At 39.0% G+C, this 23401-nt stretch overlaps 2 protein-coding genes across 2 annotated transcripts; one reads left to right on the forward strand and one right to left on the reverse strand.

Annotated features, from left to right (window-relative positions):
* Positions 1-153: 153 nt before the first annotated feature.
* Positions 154-4931, reverse strand: LOC114360854 (RRP12-like protein; the record flags this gene model as incomplete). Its single annotated transcript, XM_028315685.1, has 8 exons — positions 4730-4931; positions 4307-4559; positions 3627-3753; positions 2990-3289; positions 2553-2636; positions 1937-2089; positions 937-1172; positions 154-268 (listed from the first exon to the last, which is right to left on the reverse strand). Coding segments are annotated over exons 1-8 (1404 nt in total), but the record flags the coding sequence as incomplete, so codon positions are not given.
* A 238-nt stretch (positions 4932-5169) lies between these two features.
* LOC114360843 (merlin-like) lies at positions 5170-23307 on the forward strand. Its single transcript, XM_028315670.1, has 14 exons — positions 5170-5496; positions 5924-6053; positions 7169-7374; positions 8880-9004; positions 10876-10978; positions 11308-11514; positions 12342-12446; positions 12937-13068; positions 13530-13676; positions 14969-15172; positions 16164-16339; positions 18076-18183; positions 19074-19285; positions 20624-23307. Exons 1-13 carry the CDS (start codon positions 5407-5409, stop codon positions 19282-19284), a joined length of 1944 nt encoding a protein of 647 aa, XP_028171471.1. The 5' UTR covers positions 5170-5406; the 3' UTR covers position 19285; positions 20624-23307.
* The last annotated feature ends 94 nt before the right edge of the window (positions 23308-23401 follow it).

Here is a 23401-nt window from a genome sequence, read left to right on the forward strand (position 1 = left end):
TAGACCACAGAGGCGGTGTACGGATTACAATACAGTTCAGTTGAACAGAACAAGTGTTCGGACCTCGAAATCTAGTGCGTAGTACTTGTTTTAAACGGGTTAGATATACGTCGTTCAAAAGAAAGCTTTATTACAATCACAAAAGAGTCTTACCTTCAACGCGTTGGTAGCGGCCGAGTTGACGTCAGCTACGTCAGAAAGCCACAATTCTGTGACGCAGATATTGACGAACATTGGCAAGTTGGGTGTACACAGGTTCAGGTCCAGGCTGGAAGTGGATATCGAAGTTTTATTTTATTTATTAGGACAACCAACAAGACAAACACGCATACATGGAATTACTATAACTAAAAGTGCTTAGAACTAAGTGTTGTCTGTGTTTTATAGCGTATAACGCTGCTTTGTTTTAAAGTTTTAATGCTGGGTAGTTCTACCTGTCTACCCAGTCAACAGAAATATAATATTATCACGGGTTATGAGGAATTATTTTATTTTAACCTAACCTTGGCGCAAATAGGCTTTAGGGTTTAAATTTAAAGTTTACGAGAACACTTATTTCTGCTAAATGTACAAAAATCTTATCAATTTACTTACTTGGCAAGGCAGCCGTATCCTTGCTGCAAGACCGCAGCCCAGGCCAATATCTGTCCCGTATCGTTCGCTGGGGGCCGGGCCGCCATTAGAGCCCTGGTCAGCTGGACTACCAAGTTCGCTGTCAAGTTGCTAATGTNCTGGACTGCCAAGTTCGCTGTCAAGTTGCTAATGTCTCTTGGCTTTACTTACTTGGCAAGACAGCCGTATCCCTGCTGCAAGACCGCAGCCCAGGCCAATATCTGTCCCGTATCGTTCGCTGGGGGCCGGGCCGCCATTAAAGCCCTGGTCAGCTGGACTGCCAAGTTCGCTGTCAAGTTGCTAATGTCTCTTGGCTTTACTTACTTGGCAAGACAGCCGTATCCCTGCTGCAAGACCGCAGCCCAGGCCAATATCTGTCCCGTATCGTTCGCTGGGGGCCGGGCCGCCATTAAAGCCCTGGTCAGCTGGACTGCCAAGTTGGCTGTCAAGTTGCTGATGTCTCTGGGCGCTGAGAACAACGCGTGTAGTGTGTGGAGGCAGCACGTCTTGATGTAGACGTTGTTGTGGGTCATTAGAGACAGGATCGCTTCGCAGATTGACTAGAAAAGAATTAGTATAGATGACCCACGCTGAACTGTCCCACCAAACTCAATGACAGGGGGGCGCTACCATCGTTCAACTATATGGTTTTCAACATGGCAAAAATCGGAACCAGCGATCCGGTATTGACGGTGGCGCCCCACTGTCAATGTCATGGATAGGACAGTTCAATATTTTGGAACTATACAAAAAGTTAAAATCATTGATTTTTTATATTTAAGTTTAAGTTTTCCGTCAATTTCATTATCAAAATATTAGACACGTATTTTTTAATTTATTAATCAAACATTTCATTCGTAATCACTACGGCTGGTTTTAGTGTCACGCGGACCCGCTCCGCACGGCCAATCAGTATGAACTTTTAGGGAGCGTTTTAGAGTAATGCGGTCCGGAGGAACCGCTCCGCTCCCTAGCAGTCCATACAAATCGGCTGTGCGGAGCGATCCGCACTAAAGTCCGCGTGACACTAAAACCAGCCTTCGAAGTTATGAAGCGTTGAAGTTCCGCGTGAAGTCTCAAAGTGCTACACTTTTAAGCACGCCTTGAGGTCACGGGCCTCTTCTTTTGAACTTTGGCGCGCTGTATCTCTTTCAATTTTCATTAGTTTGAAAAAGTGAAAAATACGTGTCGAGTATTTTTTGATTAACTTATCAAAAAATACTCGACACGTATTTTTCAAACCGACGGACAAATTCAAATTCTTACTTTTTTACCCAGGAAACATCCATTTTTATCTAGAAACTTCACTGCAATAACAACCAACCTTAATAAAGTCCTTGCTGAACACTGGCAGCACATCTCGCAGCATTGTCAGCGTGTGCAACACCGAGCGGTGTCCCGACAGCAGCGCTTCTGCCTTGATCTGGGATAGACAGTACTCTGCCACGCGGTTTGATGCTGGGTGAAGTTTTGGTACCTAAAAAAATTAAAAGTTTATTATAGCATCGACGTACAATCGGCGTCAAATACTTTGTAACATCCTAAGTAGCCAATAGGTTCTCAAAACGTCTTTGTTACAATAAAATTGGAATAAGGTTGTGTTTTCAACTTTTTGGTCATTTTGGGTGTCACGAACTATATGACGCTGACTGTACCTATGCGGCTTCCTCTACAGTAAAAGTTGCAGTTATGTCAAGTGCAAATGCGATAGTCTTCAGCACTTGCTCCTCACTAGATTTGATTTTGACTTACTCTGCAGGGGGCACCCATTAGTAAGCGCAAAAACGATAATCCTCATCGAGAAACGATCGCGCGACTATAAGATGTGATTTTAATTGCGCGATGCGTTCAAGTCATAACTTTTAATAGTAGAATAATACATGACTATCATAGATACAATAAAATAACTATAAATTATTAAAATAAAATATCTCTTATACCTTGACTTTTTGATCTTCAGATGGTATCATAAAGCAGCTGCCGCGCAAAACAGACGTAAGAGCATGTTGTGCTGCTTTTCGTACCTAAAATAAAAACAGTAATACTTTTTATTTCAACGAGACATCGCTCATATTTGCGCCAAAACAAAATCACCTTTGAGTACAGTTTATAAGAATAGAATAGAATAGAAAACTTTTTATTTGCAAGAAAGGTATACAAGCAGGCAAGACATAGATTAAAACAGAGAGAAATAAACAAGTGGACAATTAACTGCTTGTGCCCCTCTGACAAAAAGGCACCCGCTCAGCGTACATCAAGACCGCCAGGGCTTGTCTTGAAACTGATTTTCAGCGGGGGCCCTTATAAAGATTATTCTGCACACAAAATGCATAAGATAAATAATTGAATTGCAGTAAGATCAATAATAAAACCTTACCTTGGGTTTTGAATGCAAAGCGAATGCTAGCACTGAATCGAACACCCTCATCGTTGACGAATCACCCCACAGAGCATACTCCTGTGCTCTCAACAATACAGACAAGCAACCGATGGCACTTCTCAGCAAAGCACCGTTTTCCGACTGAGAATTCTTCTCCAGTATTTCAGTGAATATTTTTGCACAGTCCGAGAACTGTTTGCGGAGTACCGCTTGGGGTACGGACTTGATTCCCATGGAGAGAAGGGAGAGGGTGGCTACTAAGCTCTCTTCACCTTCCGATGCTTTTAGTGTCTCCATCTGAAAATAATTTAATGTAGTTTCTTTATTTATTTCCACTGTAACAGGACTTTTGGCAAGGAGTAAAAAAATCTTACGATCATCTATGGTGGAAAATTACAGCTTTTACCCAGGCAGGTACCCACAAAAAAATTAAGAATAACAGAATAATTAATTAAAAACACATACCTATTTAATTTATATAAAAATGTTAAGTGGTTATAAGTTTCATATGTCACATTTTAGTAAAACTCTAGCTCCATTTAAACAGTATAATAAATAATATTTGAAAAATTTAGTATTTTATGCTTTTGGAGTTGTTGTTTGGTTAAAAAAAATACAAAATTTTGTTACAAACCAGAGCAGCAAAATATTCAGTGGTAGATTCCTTCCCTCCCTGCTCCTTGATGACTTCTGTCACTGCTGCCAGCACAGCCAGCATCTCTTTGTGGGCAGCATTGTTCGAGTCAAACTTGTTCAGTAGCCTGGAATAACATGGTCAAACATTTATATTATTTCATACTAGGGTTGCCAGGTCCAAAAACACAAAAGCCAAACTCTGTGCTTCATTTGGCCGGACATTTTACCCTAAAAGCCGGACATGTGACTGGCCTAACAAAAGCCGGACAGGCCGGACAAGACCGTTCTGGCAACCTTAACTACTACACTTACTGCAGTGTATTGATGTTGTATGATGATTGTGGTAATACTAATTTCAGGAATATCCATTTCAAGTGCAGGTTTTAGTTATATCAGGTTTGTGTATTAAAATTATTTTTTATGATAAACATGCACTGTTTGTGGGGCAATAGGGGTCGAAAAAAATTGTTAAAATTGAGACTTTTGAGAGGTTTCGTCCACAAACATTTTCTGACGAGTAGATAAAGTGGCAGAAATGCAACAAGTAAACAAAACGCAAACAACAGAACATGGTCAGAGGGTAGGGTTAAGATTTTAGACATTTAAATTTAAATAAATGATTTCTTTAATGCATTCACATACTAAAACTTATTCTACTGCTTAATTGTATTAACTTACCTGCTAAAACTAACATTGGAGCATTGACTCCAATCTGATGCAAACGTCTGGAAAGTTTTGAACGTCCCAGACCGCATAGTCCCAGAGTATTCACTGTCTGACCCGTCTTCTCCAGTTTTTACAGACATATTCTCAAATTCCTTTGCTATTGACAACTCATTTTCGGCATCGGACTTTTGCTTGCCGAGACTATGTCCATAGGTCATGATAGCATCGTGTTTTAGCACAGCTTGTTGAGTTAAGCCTGTGTTACCTGAAAATTGAGAAGGAAACATATTTTGGTTATTCAAACCTGTTGACAGGGTTTTGTACGATTTGAAAGGATTTTAAAGGTCACCTGGATAACTAAACAGTATCTGAGTATATTATCTTTTTTGCATTAATCGTCTATTTAGCAAATAATGCCAAAAAAATAACACTTACCCAAGTTCTCTTGAAAAAATCTTGACTTGGCCATTTCTCTGTATTTCTGCATTTTAGGGTTTGACTCGGATGATTGGCCTTTTTGCCATCTCTTCCCCTTTGTTTTACCTTTAAGTTTAGACCTGAATTTTCCCATTGTTTTAGATTTTCATCAATATTTTTCACCGAAAGCACACCGCACGTGGTGACAAACTTTTGAAAAGTGAAGTTAGCTGCAAGTGATTGTCAAAATTGACAAACGAAAAGTCATAACAAACAAGATGGCAACTTGCAGAAACTAATTTTATAATGGCACGGATATATCAACGACTGCCGAAAAATTTCAGTTTACTTTATTGGACCGCACTATATAACGTTCGGTTCTATGTGATTAGGCAACTTGAATTGATGAAACATCAATAAGAGGAGGAAACGGTTTTACGTGAATTGGAACGTTATTCTCTGATTATTCTTTTCATTCACCTTCGTTCTTGTTTCATTGACGTTTTTCTTGTTTGTAAATAATAAACGCTGGAAATAGTACGCAATGTGATATTACACACATTCCTCGACCGACTGCACATTACGTAAACGATAGCCGTTGCGGTGTAATTAATTAATAGAAGTGAAACAATCATAACCTATTCGCTTGTGTTTTGCTTAGCTCTTGTGGCGAGTGTGAGTGCGATATGAGCTGAATGATGCCACCGTTTAGAAGGAAGAAGGCGTCCAAGTCATTCCCAGTCAAGGTTTGCACCTTGGACGCTGAATTGGAGTTCAATTTAGAGGTAAGAATGACTGTTGGATATGAGAGAGAGAGCTCTTAATTTTGCTGTGGAATTCATTGTGTTAATACAGTGGCCTATTTGTGAGTCATGATGTGTAAAGGGCAGGCCGTAATGCTAGTAAATTGCTGTTAACAACTGTGCTGATAGCTGTATGTTGTTGTATATTTAGAACTGATAATGCTGCTACAGTTTATGTTATCTGTCATATGGATGTAAATAAACTATGTTATGAAGTTGCACTTATAATGCAATGTTACATACTAATTTAAAAGCTAATTTATTTATATGAATTCAACTTTAATTGCTCTAATAATTTGTTTGTTGTAAATTACTGAATAAACTTGCATCCAATATCTATTGTATACAGATGGACATAAGCATTAGGTACTTTATGTTATGAAATTAATAAATAATACAAAATTTACAGTGGCGAGCAACAGGAAGAGACCTGTTTGACCTAGTATGCCGAACTATTGGTCTGAGAGAAACATGGTTCTTTGGACTCCAATTCGAAGACACAAAACACTTTATAAGTTGGTTGAAATTGGATAAGAGGGGTAACTATTATATTCTTCTAGCTACTAATAAATAATATTATAGACCTACTTCAATATTAATATTTTTATTTATCTATTATTTTAATTTGTGCCTGTTCTTTTTCAATCTTTGTTATTTGTAGTGTTCTACAGTCAAGTACCTATTCAGTTTACTCAAATATACATATGCTGTAAGTTGTTCAATGATACTTTATCAAAAATTCATTACCTCCTTATTGTACATTTGCAGTACTATCAAACTTGCACATAAATGTACTCTGTACTATAAAAAAAAGACATACACATCATTATTGTTAAATTATGTGTTTCTTATCATTTGTGATAAAATTAGAACATAATTTAGGTCATGAATTCATTCCAACCCAAGTATTATCACATTTATCACTCTTTATTGACTGACTGATTTATGTGACTAACATTTTTAAGATAAGTTTAAAAATAATTTAATTATATTTCCTATTAAATAAAGTCTGGCATGAAGCTGTGAAATCAATCCAAGTAATTAAATCAAAATAAAATCTAAATATCTGAGTTATTCATCCCTATTTTTATAGTCATTTCTCTTACCCATACAGAAATATCTTCAAGTACAGAGGGCAGCACATCAAGCTTAACCCTGCAGTCTCTTAAGTAGTTGTAACAAGGACAATTTCACCCTTCACTGCAATAAAAAATTATAGGGGAGACCAAGGAGAGTTGTAACATAGGAGAGTTTTAACAGAGGAGAGTTGTGACATTTAACTTATTAACTACTAGCGATCTCGGAACAGTGCGCATTATTTTAGTTTAAGTCTCGAGCTAACAAAAATAAATGCTGTTGTGAGCTGATAGTTATTAGGTTTCCAAAAATCAACAATGTCACAACTCTCCTCGGTCTCCCCTAGACTAGATGTGCTGTCGTCTGTCTGTCACATACAATCTGCTAACTCATTTTTTTTTTATCCACAATGAGGAAGCTCTTGGCCTGTATCTCACCTGATGGTAAGTGATGATCAGGACGAAGGTGGAAGCTAGCTTCATCCGAATCCTCAACCACAGAGGAACTGGCTATCTTATCTCTAACTGCCGGAACACAACAATGCTGTTAACATTGTTGTTATTTCTCTTCATTCCAGTGCAAGACCAATGCGTCTCCCAGATGCCGGGCACTCCGTTCATGTTGCTCTGCAAGTTGTACCCTGAAGACGTGGCCGAGGAGCTCATCCAAGAGGTCACGCAACACCTCCTGTTCCTGCAGGTCAAGCAAGCGATACTGAGCATGGACATCTACTGCCCACCGGAGGCTTCGGTGCTGTTGGCCAGTTACGCTGTTCAGGCTAAGGTAGTTGTTTTACATCGCTAATTTTTTTATATGAGATATTTTCTCTTTTATCATGCAACTAGCTCTGCCTGTAGGAAATGCAATCTCACGAGATTTTGCAGTATTGTTATTCATCTCTGATAAGCAGATTGCATACACATCACCTATATGGAAATGTTGGGTGCGGAGGGTGATTATGTGAGAAGACATTTCTGGCATAGTCACACTTGGCAACTTTCAACAATATGTACCTACCTACTTGTGCAGTACTTATTAGAAAATCAAACACTTCACTAACATTACTTTTAAGATTATAAATTGTATCCTACTAACTACTATGAACTGTAAAATTGTTTGAAATAAACGTCATTATTATTATTATTATAAACTCGCGAGATCTCGCTTGAGCCCCAATCTCGCGAGATTTGCATTGCCTATGTGCCTGTGACTTCGTATCCGTTTAAAAATTGTTTCTAATAAATGCTAACTGTCAAAAGCAAAGTTACAGTAATTGTAAAGTTTTCAGTGCACTGTGTATTGTTTTGGTAAGATTTCAAATCAATAATCCCTACGTTCACTCACGTACTAGGGAGTCCCTAGTAGCACGACTGCGAGCCCTTTCACATTTAGGCGATTTAGCAGCGCGACAAACGCGCGACAGACATGCTGCCAAAAATTTCATACTATGTGACAGCGGATGCATGCCTTCACATTATAAAAACGCCGCTGCCGCCCTGCAGTCGCGCTACTAACGTCCTAATGTGAAAACGCTCTATGAGAGTGAATTTTGCTTCTTAATTTATTACAAGGTTCAAAATCAAAGCAACCACTACCAGCCAGTGAACCTTAAGCCTTCACTATAAGGTTCTAAATCTATTCTACCCAGTACGGCGACTACGAGAGTGAACTTTGCTTCTTAATTTATTACAAGGTTCAAAATCAACACAACCACTACCAGCCAGTGAACCTTAAGCCTTCACTACAAGGTTCGAAACCCATTGTCCGCAGTACGGCGACTACGAGAGCGAATTTTACTTAATAATTTATAATAAGATTCAAAATCAACACAACCACTACCAGCCAGTGAACCTTAAGCCTTCACTACAAAGTCAAAGTCAAAATTTCTTTATTTGTTTAGACTAATAAATAGTTCTTACAAATCGTCATTTTGCTCTTAAGGAGCCTCTACATGTCTCATAATCTTTTTGCCCTATCAGCGCTTCGAGACCAACATTTGGCAAATTCTGAGAAGAAGCGCCGCAACAAACTCAGTCACCACTGTCTGCCGGTTAATATAAATAAATAGAAATAGTAGTAGTAGGTACATTCGATTCAGGAGCAGTTCACTGAATTTACCATGCATTCTTGTATGGTGTATCTTATAAGAATGGGTATACAAGATTGCGTGGTATATTAAACAAGGTAGTGACGTGCTAATATCTAGACTTACATATTAAGACACTAGTAGAAATGACTCGCATACATAAATTTGAATAACTACAAGGTTCAAAACCCATTGTCCGCAGTACGGTGACTACGACGAGAGTGCGTACAAGCCTGGCATGCTGGCGAGTGAGGACCTGCTTCCACAACGCGTCATCGACCAGTACCAGATGACGCCCGAGATGTGGGAGGACCGTATCAAGATCTGGTCAGTACCTTCATCATTAACAGGGCCCCGATTGCGCTAAATATTTTCAACTGCAACGCAACTGAACGACAAACGAAGATCAGCTGTTTTGACAAATCCGTATCGCGGTGTAGCTTCGACAGCTAGTTCAAACGAAGGTGCAACGTAAACGGAATGCAACTGCACCTCTGAGTAAAAGCTGACACAAAGCTACTTTTTCTTACACGCTAGTTAAACGCATGACGAATATTTTCTGTGTTTTAGTAATCATTTTAGTTTAAAAAATAAGGTGTTCGGAATTTCAAAGGAAAGTGCATAAATCCGTTGTTTCATCTTTGTTTGCGCGTGAACTTTACCGCGACATCGAATTGCACTTCAGCTGGAATGATAATGTAGTGTAACTGGAGTGTGGACTAGAGATGAAACGCGAATGAATTGGAGACATTACAAATTAGCGCAATCCGGGCGGTGGTCATTTAATTTCATTTAGATCGATCTACGCAGGAGCACGAATTATGAGGTAGAACAAACGGAGGATTTTTTAGCCTATAATACTCCTAATGCAGGCCAGACGGGTTAATATCAACATGACAGCATGGTCGTTGTCATTCTCATGTTAAACGACATGACAATCAGCCTTTTTCAAAAATGCAAGAAACCAGCCTATTTCAAAAATTTTACATAATCTTTGCTCTTTAACTAGCTATAGTCTGGTCTGTGAGCACGTATAATTTTATCCAATGACCCCAAGCTACCCATCCTTATCGCTCGTGCGTAATTATGTTGCTGTCGCGTTCGCACACTCACTGCGGACGCCCGTCACACAGTCGCGACAGCAATATAATTATGCGCGAGCGATAAGGATGGGTAGCTTTGGGTCATTGGACAAAATTCTACGTGCTCACAGACCGGGCTTTAGTACAGTATAACTGAAACTCACAGATGCACACAAACTCTTTATAACATCATAACTTAAATAAATAACTGTATTTATTGTCCTTATCGATGTGTCATCAACTCTCACCTTTATATGATATTTTATGCTATAAATATATTAAAAAAATATTAACCCTTAACTTATTGTAAAGTAAACAACCTGTTGAATTATTAATGTAATAGTTTGCATAGCTGTCGATATTTGTGTTAACATTCTAGCCATTAGCGCGGCTGCACGCGATCCGCATTCTTGGTCAATGTTAATAGCTGGAAAATTGCTGTTTTTGAAATGCAATATTGCAATTATATGCTAAAAATGTGTCTTTTTTTATTACCATGTTGCTCACGATAGATCAGATCCTAAGAGTATTTAATTTGCTAGTGTTGACTTCTTTTTTACCATTGAAAACAAAATGACTTTCTCTATCCCATAGGAAGAGTGACTTTATACCCGTTTTCACCATCAATCCCTAATTTTTAAGGGACCACCTATGGTAACACATAACAGGAATTTTGTTTTCATAGGGGTCACTTAAAAATTAGGGATTAATGGTGAAAACGGGCATTAGGGACTTTTTACGGCAAAGAGATCCTATGACGGGTTCGACGAAAACTGTCCCATTCGCATTCCGTCCCATTCGTATTTAGCCACATTCGCATTCGGTCACTCAATTGATTAACGTTTGCGATTTATTGAGTAAAACATGGAACATTAAGCGACAGCGCACATTGGGCGACAAAACGCGGCGACAGACGCGGCCGCAAAATGCATACGCGCGTCATTTCATATTATAGCTTGTCGTCGCGACATGTCGTGGAGTCGCAACAAAATGTGGGCTGTTACTAATGTACAATAAATGAGATTAAAACTAGAATGAAATGTTTTTTTTAAGTTATATCTTGGGAATATTGTCGTGTTTGTAATATTATAATTTATGCTGAAAATCTTTGCTCAGGTACGCGGACCACAAAGGCATGTCGAGAGATGAGGCCGAGATGGAGTACCTGAAGATAGCCCAAGACCTGGACATGTATGGGGTTAATTATTTTGCCATAAACGTAAGAATTTGTCTTTAGCTTTCCTAAATAATAAAAGTTTAGATAAGACGATGTTGAGCGTTTGTTGTAGACTTCTGATATATCTTTAAGTAATGATTTACTCATGTAATGATTTTGAAAGTATTTCTGTACAGTCAACGTCAAATACTTCGTGACATCCAAAGTAGCCAAAAAGTTCACACACGTCTTTGTTAATAAAGTTGTTTTGTCAACTTTTTGGCTACTTTTGGTGTCACCAGTTATAATTATTTGACGCTGACTGTATTGAAATATCCCGCTATCTGATAAAAGTTTCTTACATATTAAAATCCTTTTTCCAAACCTTCCAGAATAAGAAAGACACGGACCTATACCTCGGTGTAACAGCTCTAGGGCTGAACATCTACGAGAAAGACAACAAGCTGACTCCTAAAACGACGTTCCCCTGGTCGGAGATCAAGCACATATCGTTCGACGACAAGAAATTCGTCATCAAGTTCGTCGATAAGTCCGTCACGAACTTTATATTCTTCTCGCCTAAAGGCATGAACAAACTGGTCAGTGGATATTTTATTATATCTCATTCAAATAGTGTTATAAAAACGACAAAATATTACTCATAAAAAAATTTACATGTCATTAAAAATATGAAGAGTGACACAATGCATCTGAATCCTTACGCTCGACATGAGTACTGTTGCAGAACTATACATCAGCAAAGTAGTACGCCAAGCGTCAGCAAAGTAGTACGCCAAGCGTCAGCAAAGTAGTACGCCAAGCGTCAGCAAAGTAGTACGCCAAGCGTCAGCAAAGTAGTACGCCATGCGTCAGCAGTAGTACGTTAAATGTAAGCATTTGCACATCAAGCTGCATTAGTGTCACATCACACGTCAGCAATGTCATGCCACGCGTCAGCATTGCTACGCCATACGTCAACAGTAGTGTGCCAAGACTGCCAAGTGTCAGCAGTATCCCACCAAGCATCAGTAGTGTCATGCCACGCGTCAGTACTATCACGCCTCACGTGAGCCTCAATAGCAGTAGTATTGTCCTACTACAACGAACCGTCCCATCAGTGGCATTGACAGAGGGGCGCCACCGTCAATACCGAATCGCTGGTTCCGATTTTTGAGATGTTGGAAACTATACAGTGTGTTTAGGATAGGGCTAGCGATAATTTAAGGCGATGTTGTGATGTCAATTTTATCGACATGCCCTCATCGCTCGCCCTCCCCAAACACACTGTATAGTTGAACGATGGTGGCGCCCCTTGTCAATGAGTTTGGTGCAGACAGTTCAGTGTAGGTCATTTATACTACTCCAAACGACAACACTAAATAAGTCACGCGTCAGCATCACACCACTCATCAGCAACGTCCTACAGATATTAGACCTGTGCATCGGCAACCACGACCTGTACATGCGGCGCCGCAAGCCTGACACCATGGAGGTGCAGCAGATGAAGGCGCAGGCCAAGGAAGAGAAGCAGGTAAGATTCCTTTGCTGCCGTTACTAAAAGGAAAGAAATAAAAACATGTATTTGGTTCGAACATAAGTTAAATAATTTAAGAAGATACCTAGGTTTAGAACCAAAAATGGCAACCTCCCAGCAAGTGTCATGCTCTGGAGTAAAATACCTTTTTAAAGCTTGGTTTGATATCCATGGCTGTGCTTCTGACGCGTCCGACAAATCAATCAATTTTAGAAAATATTGGACACGTATTTTTTTTTTTCAAAATCAATTACAGTGCTACATCGAGTTGAAATGTCGCGTGACGTCACGATTGTGTACAATTTTTACAGACGTCATTCTAACTCGATGTAGCACTGTAAATTATGATTATAGAAAATAAAGAAAAAATACGTTTCCAATATTTTTTATTATCTTTCAGGCGTACTTTTATTTTATTACCGACGAATCATACCTATTTAATATTTATTACTATGAACTTATGTGAATTACTGAATTTATTTACTAGCGTCGACAAATCGAGCGCAACAAGCTAGCTCGCGAAAAACAATTAAGAGAGGCGGCGGAGAGAGAAAGAGCCGCTATGGAGCAACGTCTGCTACAATATCAGGAAGAGATACGGTTGGCAAACGACGCGCTGGTGAGTGTTCTATTTGATATAACAATAGATTTAGTATGGAATTTAAAATGGGTTCTATACAAATTGTGGTGCCAATAGAAAAAAAAATCAAGCACTGCCACTACAGTGCCTTATACGCCAGTTGGCGCCACCAACGAAATCCAAATGGCATTACCGATGAGCGCATCGGTGCCATTTGGATTGCGTCGTGCACCATTTGGATTGTAAGGCCCTGTCTCTTGCCAGCGGTGCCAAATCACATGAACGATCGTGTCACTCGCCGTTGGTGCCAACTCACACATAATCGTCACTCATTAGTGGCGCCAACTGATCTCCAGTTTGCGCCACTAATGAGTGTCAGTTATTATAATCCCAGCGCCGCGGTCAGAGGAGATAGCGAAACTTTTAGCGAAAACGTTAACCCTTATTACCTGACTGCGTCAGAAGGAGGGTTATGTTTTTTATAATTATTATGTTTCCAGCGCCGGTCGGAAGAAACAGCGGAGCTCTTAGCGGAGAAGGGTCGCGTAGCGGAGGAAGAAGCGTCACTCCTCGCGCAGAAGGCGGCCGACGCCGAGCGGGAGAACGCGCGTCTGCGGCTCTCCGCTATCAAGACCGAGGAGGAGAAGGTACGATCGTGAATATGTATAGTAAAATGTAATGTGTCTGTATGTCTCAATGGCAGATAGCTAGATAGATGCTCCGACGAGCTATTTTAATTTGCATGGAAAAATTTATACCCTTTAATATTGTGTAGAGGCAGGCCTGTTCATCTCCGCGAGTTTACATCGAAAACAAAACACGCACGATGGCCCACCTACAGGATACTATTCGACAAGGCCTCACATACGAGCGAACATTGACTCACGCACGCGTATTCTTGTGTATGATGGAAGAAAATAAAGAAAATGGTGTACTAAATACTGTGCAGTATTTAACTGCCTAAATAATAATAAAAACACAGAATGTACTTTTTTAAGTTGCCTCAAGACACTGAGAGGTAGTTAATATTATTCATGATAATTCATGCTAAATCATGTATTTCCTACGCCATTTTCCGCAGTTTGGCACCTCACGTCACATCATTTTACCGAAGTCAGCCCTATAGCTTCGGCGCAGTGCCGATCACTGACGTTTGTCAACAAAATGGTGCTTGACTCTTGAGACAGGCTAAATTACACCATATTGTTAATAACATTGAGCATACATTTTTTTAAATACCTTTGCGAAGTAAAACTTCTGTACGTAGTACTTATTATTATTCTGTGGTAGAGGTGGTAGCCTTAAAATTGGAATACATAAGTGTTCTCAAAAGCGCTGACAAAATGATTTTATTCTCACTACCATATCATTGATCCATTGGGTGGCCTGCCTACACTACGTCTTCTTTTACATACTGATAACTATTTTTTTAATTTAAGACAAGGCAGATATTTGACCGCAATCGCACCTGGTGTTAAGTGAGATGTAGTCTAGGATAGTACATATCTGCCCTGTAAGTGCCTATTCACTCTCGCCTTGAAAAGGTCCTATAGTGTTCAGGAAAGACAGCAGCAGCGAATTCCAGTCCCTAGCTGTTCGCATTATAAAGTAGTCGTATAATTTAAACTAGAATGTCCCTCAGAATGATTTGTCGGCCGTTTGGTGTAGTGGTTCAGAACGGACTACTATGCCGAGAGGTCCCGGGTTCGATTCCCGGCCGGGCAGAAATTGAAATGATGAATTTTAATGTCTGTGACGGGTCTGGGTGTGACTATGTACAATATTTATGTATTAAAAAAAAAAAAGTATATAAGTAGTATATCCGTTAAGCTAGCACCCATAACACAAGCATTAAGTTGCTTACTTTGGGGCTAGCTGGCGCTGTGTGAAATTGTCCAAAGATTTATTTATTTATTTAATGATTTTATTACATACCCAGGTCCACCTAGAGCGCAAAACCCGCGAAGCGGAGTTCCTCACCGCTCGCTTAGTGGAGGAATCGGAGAAACGCGCGGCGGAAGCGGAGAGGCTGCGAGCGGAGCTGTTAGCGGCACGCGCTGCGGAGAAGCAGGCTAAGGAGAAGCTACTGAACTTCTTGAGTCGCACGTCTAGTGGGTCGTTACCGCCCGTTAGCGCTGTACAGGTTAGTGACCAAATATTTTTGAGAAACGCGTAGCGGAAGCGTTCTCAGTTGTCCTCTTTAATCTAAAAATAGAAAGACAAGGGTCTTAACGCGACATTTAAGACTGAGTTACATTATGTACTCACGGCTTGACGTTTCGGCTGCTTTGCTGCAGCCAGCAAATTGGCGACTCGCGTTAAGACCCGTGTCTTTCTTTTTTGTTTGAAATGGAACGCGAAAGTTTAAAGTCTTCTTTAATCCTTCAAGCTCCGCGAATCTAGACACAATCGATAATCAATTGTTATGACATAATTAATGCCGTCTGGGACTCAATTGGTTAATCGACGCTAATACCATATGTTAGCGCGACAATAGAAGGGCTATCTTATCCCCATCTACGAGTTGGCGCCACAATCGAGTAAGGTCGTCACTTAACAGTGGCGTCAAATGCTGAACGCAAATGATGTTAGTCTTATTATGTTTTTAAGATGCCCACTACGTCTCACATAACACGAGAGAGTGCCAGATACGAGCAATATATTAAACAATCCTACTAATATTATAAATGCGAAAGTTTGGATGTCTGGATGTCATGATGTCTGGATGTTTGTTACCCTTTCATGCTAAAACTACTGAACGGATTTTGTTGAAACTTTACAGTATTATTGTTTATAACCCAGATTAACATATAGGCTATAATTTATGTCGATATGTGACAAATAAATTTCAATAAATAAATAAGACGTGACTAAAAAGCGCCATCTATCGTCATTGGTTAAAATCTACAGCGCTGGACAAACTACTGTTTTTGACGTTCGTAAATATTCATGCGGGGGAAGCCGTGAAACGCCATCTATCAACACGATATCAAACAACAGATTCAACATGATATCGAACTAAGTCGCGGGCGGCCGCTAGTAGATACATAACATCATAAGCAGCTGGCAAAAATAATGTTATATTTATGAGTGACATACAATTTATCTAAATAACTCACCCTTCTACCTTGCAGTCATCAACGGTCCCCTCCAGTCTGTTCCCATCGACCTGCTCCCTGCCCGCGGAGCTCGGGGGCGAAGTCCCTAACGGCGCGCCGCCACCGGAGCCCGAGCTAAACGCTTATCAGCTGGTGCCTGATGACTCCGACCCGCACATACATAGGCTGTCGCTGGAGATTGAGAAGGAGAGGTGAGTTCTTGTCTTTAAGAAGAATATTCAATAATTGGTCAAATAACTGCCTTGTTATGCATAAAAAATTAAAAAATATATATAAAAATCTAAAAAATATAAAAAGGGGATTTATAATTCGGGTGGTTTAATTAAGAATCTCCATTTTATATTTTTTGTCTCGAAGTCCCCCTTGGTTTAATTAGGAATCCCCTTTTATATTTTTTTGTCTCTAATGCCCTTTTTCACCATCAATCCCTAATTTTTAAGTGACCCCTATGGTAACAAATTGTATGAATTTTGTTTTCATAGGAGTCACTTAAAAATCAGGGATACTCAATACTCAATTCTTTATTGCATCCATAATGTTGCAGAGATGATTGATGGTGAAAACGGGCATAAGTCCCCCTTGGTTTAATTAAGAATCCCCTTTTATATTATTTGTCTAAAAGTCCCCCTTGGTTTAATTAGGAATCCCCTTTTATATTTTTTGTCTCTAAGTCCCCCTTGGTTTAATTAAGAAATTTAAGAATCCCCTTTTATATTTTTTTGTCTCGAAGTCCCTCTTAATTTGAACAAGATAGATACAAGATTTGTGTATTTAATTTTTTAATTTCAAAATCTCCCTTCTACATTTTGTGTTTATCTCAAGCCCCCCTTGGCTTATCTGGAATCCCCTTTGTGTATTTAGATTACATATTTTATTTTAAAATGCCCGTTTTATATTTTAATTTTTTGCTGTCTCAAAGTCCCCCTTGTTTGTGTAGTCTCTATTCATGGTTTTGAAAGGTTTGCCGCAGTCTTACATACATTATAATTAAACTATATCCATGAATATTGTTTCGGTAGCATGCTTTTAATTGCATAAAGTTATCTTTACATGTCATAGAGATAAAAAGCATATTGTATACAATCATTATGGTGGTGGTAGCTTCATTTGATGCTTTATTTATTTGATAAAATGCTTAAACACATTTTTAGGACTGTAAATATGTAGTTTGTTATTGACATATATTATTTCTCGTATATGTATATCTGAATAAAATTCAACGTAATATATCATTTATTTATGCTTGGGTAATGGGTATCATCGCTGTACTATATGGATAACATGAAGGATATTTTTTTTATCAAAATGTATGTGTTATTTATTACTGGTCACGAGCTATCTATGCAAATCACACGCAGCTACAAAAAAGGGTGAAGTAACCAAACGGCAGCGTCGTTGAACAATCACGAGCACAAAAATGTATACACTACTTAATTCCCCTGTAAATAAATTCCAATAAAAACGTGTGTATATTTTTGTATGGGGCTATAAGTGGGGCGCCGTTTGTACAGCGGGCCACAGTTCCAGTTGATTCTTTCTCGTTCTGTTCCTGATAATTCTTTGCGATAGAACGACACAAGATCGGAAATAGGTAGCTGGAACTGTGGCTCACTGTACAGTCACGAGCACAAAAATGTATACACTAATTGGTTCCCCTTTAATAATGTTTACATTTTGAGAACGTATAATTTTTCCACCTGGCCATAAATGGGGCGCTGTTGTACATTGTACAGTCACGACCACAAAAATGTATACACTACATATTTGTGACAAGATTTAAAAATGGAAACCTGTATATATTTTTGCACGTGGCCATGGTAGGGCGCTGTTGTACATTGCACAGTCACGAGCACAAAAATGTATACACTACAATTCCCCAGCACCAATTTCAATGAGAACGTGTATATATTTTTGCCCGTGGCCATAGGTGGGAGCACGACTACGGCTCCCGGCGCGGCTCGGCCGACGCGGGCGCGTGCGAGCTACAGGACGACCCGCACATACACCGCCTGTCGCTAGAGATCGAGCGCGAGAGGTCAGTGCGCACAGAATTTATAAAATCACTAGCTTTCCGCCCGCGGCTTCGCCCGCGTGGAATTTTATCTGTCACAGAAAAACTTTATCGCGCGCGTCCCTGTTTCAAAAACCGGGATAAAAACTATCCTATGTTCTTTCCCGGGACTCAAACTATCTCTATGCCAAATTTCATCAAAATCGGTTGCGAGGTTTAAGCGGGAAAGCGTAACAGACAGACAGACAGACTGACAGACAGAGTTACTTTCGCATTTATAATATTAGTTGGGATCATCACGTCTTTTAGACAGTAGCCTAACAAAACTTCAACGACAACAAAACACTGAGTTGCGATCCTATCGAGTAATCGTTCTATCAAAATGACCCTTGTGAATACGGATTTTGAACTGTTTTTCAATGGGACGACTTCTGAACGTCAGCAAGATCGTGACTGTCAAAATACGTGAATTAGGCCACAAGTTTCCATTGGAAGAGCTCGAACCTCTCAATTTTACCAGATTCAATTATTTTACGAAATGTTATAAGTATGAAGTGATACAGGCAAAAATTGACAATCTACAAGTGAAGCTACCACCACTAGTTTAACAAATGCCTAAAAAGTTATTAGATATGTGGATGTTTCATAATTAATAGGAATTATTGTGTGTCTAAGATAGGTAATAATTAAGTGAAGTAAAGCATTTCATTTGTAGTGGATTTTTTAAGAGCTGATGAAGCTGCTTTTTCTTTTACGGAATAGTCGCATCAGGTGCCTGAGGCTATTGATTTAAGCCACCAACATACCCACTTCAAGCAAAATTATTTGTTAACTGGCAACTTTGAGTGTTGCACTCAAAATTTCAACTCATATCAACGATAGAACGATTCTACAATCCATATTAATGTTTCCAGAGTGGAATACCTAGCCAAGTCTAAGCATCTCCAACAACAACTAGACGAGCTACGCTGCGAGTTCTCAGTACTTCGAGTGGACCAGTCCGTGGCCACACTAGACCGCTTGCACGAGCAGCAGGCGCGGGCGGGAGACAATAAGTACTCCACGCTGCGCAAGCTCAAGCAGGGCTCCACCAAGACCAGGGTCGCCTTCTACGAGGAGCTGTGAGGTGAGAAACGACACTATTGACAGCTATAGTCTGGTCCGTGAGCACGTAGAATTTTGTCCAATGACCCCTAGCTACCCAGCTAATCCTGCATGTGGCCTACAAGGCCATCAGCGCGGGGCAGGTATGGACCTTATGCCGCGGGGACACGGCGCACCGTAAGACTTAAGAGCGCTTTCGTGTTATTTCCAAATCCGAATCCGTTACAACACGGAGTAATCGTAGAACTATTTGTATAGTAGTTTACACACTAGATCCGAAATCCATCGTCCGATTTATCTAAAGCCCGGTCTGCGAGCACGTAGAATTTTGTTCAATGACCCCAAGCTACCCATCCTTATCGCTCGCGCGTAATTATGTTGCTATCGCGCTCGCACACTCACTGCGGGTGCCTGTCGCACAGTCGCGACAGCAATATATTTATACGCGAGCGATAAGGATGAGTAGCTACGGGTCATTGGACAAAATTCTACGTGCTCACGGACTGGGCTTTAGCCACCCATGGAAGCCAGGGGAACTATACGCTACGAACTTAGCGTCGCTATTAGTAGCCAGGCCAGGAATACAGTCTTCGTCAAATGACACCCAAAGTGGACAAGAAGTTGACAACACAACCTTATACGAATTGTAACAAAGACGTGTTGCGAACTTTTTGGCTACTTTGAGTGTCTCGAACTATTTGACGCTGCTAGATCAAGGACGGCTACACCAAGATCAGGGTCGCCTTCTACGAGGAGCTGTGAGGTGAGACCCACAGCAGTTAGCCAGGAGAACTTTATGCTGCAAATTCAGAGTCGCCTTCTACAAGAAGCTGTGAGGTGAGAATCGATGCTATACACTAATAACTGGTCTATCAGGGTAGCCAAGGAAACTATACGCAACGAGCTCAGCAGGATTACGAGAAGCGACGCTGTCTATGACAGCTGACCAGCCAGGGAAAGTACACGTTACAAGCTCAAGCAGGGCTCCACCAAGACCAGGGTCGCCTTCTACGAGGAGCTGTGAGGTGAGAAACGACACTATTGACAGCTAGCCAGACTATTACTATATGCTGCTAGATTAAAGTCCCTCTTACGAGTAGCTCTGAGTTCCAGCACATTATTTATTTAATAAAACATATCTGTCTCCCCCTTTTGCAGCAATTTGTTGTTAATAAATTTTCTCAGTCTCCCCTTTTGCAGCATTTTTTTAAATTGTCTCAGTCTCCCCCTTTCGCAGAAAACAAATTATAAAACAAGTAGTGTCTGCGTTTTACATTCTTGTAAATAATATTATACAGAAACTACTATCTAGAAACCACTGCCTGAAACCATCTAAAAATATTTTTTCTCTTATTTTCAGATGATGAAATCATCAGGAAAATGCCATTTTACAAAGTGCTGCTGCGCACAAAGTGATCCAAATGACAATGAAATTGACATTTATGTTTAGTCAACAAAGTTAGTATAACGTTATGTTGCTACCAGTCATGACTATTACAATAGTTATACTCGTAGCATGGCCACGATGACAGGTTAGTATATTTTACTTATTTCTTGTATACAATTTACGATCCCATCAAATATCCTAACCATACAATGTATTGCATACTTTAGATTAGATAGGTCTGTTTCATAGATACTTTAATATTTAAAACCGTTGCCAAATTATAATGTAAGCGTTTTAAAAATCATTATATTGATATAAATTGACTTTTACATTATTTTAAAATTGCTCTTGAGATAATTATAGTGAAATATTTCATATTAAACAGACCTAACTGATATTCAATGGATATTCAAGTTCCTACTGATATACTGTTGACTTATTACTTGGTGCCTTAAAAACGATATTTTATTGAACAAAAATATTTAATAATTTTGAATGCATTGTTATAAAATGATAAATTGTTTCTACGAAAATGTAAAGAAACATTCATGTTTTTTTTTGTTTGATCTCCATAAGAAAATGTTTATTTTAATAAATTGATCTAAAGTTTTTATCGATATATTCATAATGTTAAAATTAATAATATTTAAGCATCCAAAGATTTTGGTTGACTGAAAAATTATGAAATTATTATATTATTTAGTAATTTATACGCTTTTTATGTTAACCGTACTTTTGCTATAACGTATTCATGTATAATAGTAATAATAACAAGATCTGTATAGTTATTTTTGTACCATAATTATAAGCTTTACATGTAGAGTTGCGCGTAAATGGATAGTTTGTCTGTCGATAGTTAATCGAAAATTAGTAACATTTCGATAAAATTTACTGTCAGCAAATGGGTAGTTGATAGCACCAATCAATGGGCACACTTTATGAGCTGTTATATCGGAATTTTATTTCTGAATGCTGTGCTGTGTAAAATCACTTATTTATTGTTTTAAAAAGCAACCAAATGGTTTTGGGGTTTCGTTGAGACTTAAAATGTTTGGTTAATGGTGTCAACTACCTAATAGTATCTATGTAAAGCGTCAAATTGTTCGTGACACCCAAAGTAGCCAAGGACTTCGCAACGCATCTTTGTTACAGTTGGAATAAGGTTGTGTTGTCAACTTTTTGATTATTTTGGGTGTCACGAACTATATGACGCTGACTGTATTATCGATCGATACTATGCACTATCGATGGACAACACTATTAAAATTTTGTACAATGGACCAGTAGTGCATAGAACGTTTCTGGTTTCTAGAAATATTTATTCATAATACAGGCTCTACTCGGATTATTTATATTTTTATGTGTAACTAACTGCCCCGGCGAACTTTGTACCGCCATAAAATACCCGATGATATTAACACATCCCTATATCAGTACATATTTATCCGCCTGCATAATATTGTAATTAGCTCTTATATATTTTTGAATTTGTAAAATTGCAATAAAATATCTATGGCGAAATAATTTTCCAATGGTAATTTAGAGAAGTCACCGAAATGTGCCTCTAACAGTTCAAATTTAATACCAGACCATTCTTTTAATGTACCTTTTAGTTTGATAAGCGACTAAATAATACGAAAGTACACATGTAACGTAGTTTCTCATGTTTTGTCCCGACATACTAACTGTACCCTGACTAGAAAGCGTGACGTCTTTTTGAAAAATCGATCTTATTGAAAAATCTGTAGACATCGATTTTAGAAATAATATGTCGTGTAAGAATATTTTTTTTACTATAAAAATATTGTTATATTGAAACTACGCTTATTTAGCACTAAGAGATGGTTCCAATGGCTACATGCTTCTAGTCGGGCTATTATAAGATGTTATTCAAATTCCTGCAACGATGTTTACGTAAGAAATGTGTGTAAGGAAGAATTCACAATTATTAAGCGATTTTTTTAACAGAAATTCAACATTATTTAACATTTTCGAAGTCAGAAATCTGTGTCGAATAATATGCCAAGCACAGAGCGTCTAGCGACTACTCGTGATGTCACAGTTGTGTTCACTCAAGTCAGTATTCGTATACTTATGTCCTCTCTCACACAGCTCGAGTGCTATTGTGAGCGAAAGTGAAAAATGTCAGTTTTCGTCACAAATCTCAGTATATGGGAACACAAGCACAGGTTTTCGCTCGAGGCTATGTATAGCTAGGCTTACCACTATTTAAAAAGAAAGTGTTATGCCCGTCTCTAAAACAGGAATTTCAATCAATAACATTTTGATTTGAAAATGAGAACAACGGGTCTCTAACGCGATATTTATTAAAGTAGTTAAGTTAGTAACAGTTTGACGTTTCTGCTGTATTGCCTCAGTTGTGGTCACAAGCAGACTGATGACTCGCGGCGTCGTTTGAGTGGGTTGAAGATCTTCGGCTACCCTCAAATTCGTCGCGTTTCAGATTCGTTGTTCTTAGTCTCAAATTGAATGTAATGTAACACAAACATTTAAATCATAAATAAATAATGTGAATTCCACATGTGCCTGCTTCTCTCAAGATGTGATGAAAGTGTTCTAACGTTTACCGCGTATGTGCCTTGTATGTAAGAGTTAAGATGAATTATTTTGTAAATATATTTATAGTACCATTTTTATTCTCGTGTTTTCTTTGCCTGTTTTCTACCCCCACAAAATATTATTTTACAAGTTTACATTTTTTTTCGGGACTACACTGCAATAAAACAAGCA

This window comes from Ostrinia furnacalis, unplaced genomic scaffold (assembly GCF_004193835.3).
Source record: "Ostrinia furnacalis isolate ACB-3 unplaced genomic scaffold, ASM419383v2 OfSCF5188, whole genome shotgun sequence".
In the NCBI taxonomy this organism is placed as follows: domain Eukaryota; kingdom Metazoa; phylum Arthropoda; class Insecta; order Lepidoptera; family Crambidae; genus Ostrinia; species Ostrinia furnacalis.

Coding starts and splice junctions, on each gene's coding strand:
- LOC114360843 (XM_028315670.1), top strand. CDS start 5,407: ATGATGCCACCGTTTAGAAGGAAGAAGGCGTCCAAGTCATTCCCAGTC. Junction 6,054..7,168: donor GTTGAAATTGGATAAGAGGG/GTAACTATTATA, acceptor TCTTCATTCCAG/TGCAAGACCAATGCGTCTCC. Junction 18,184..19,073: donor CTAGAGATCGAGCGCGAGAG/GTCAGTGCGCAC, acceptor TAATGTTTCCAG/AGTGGAATACCTAGCCAAGT.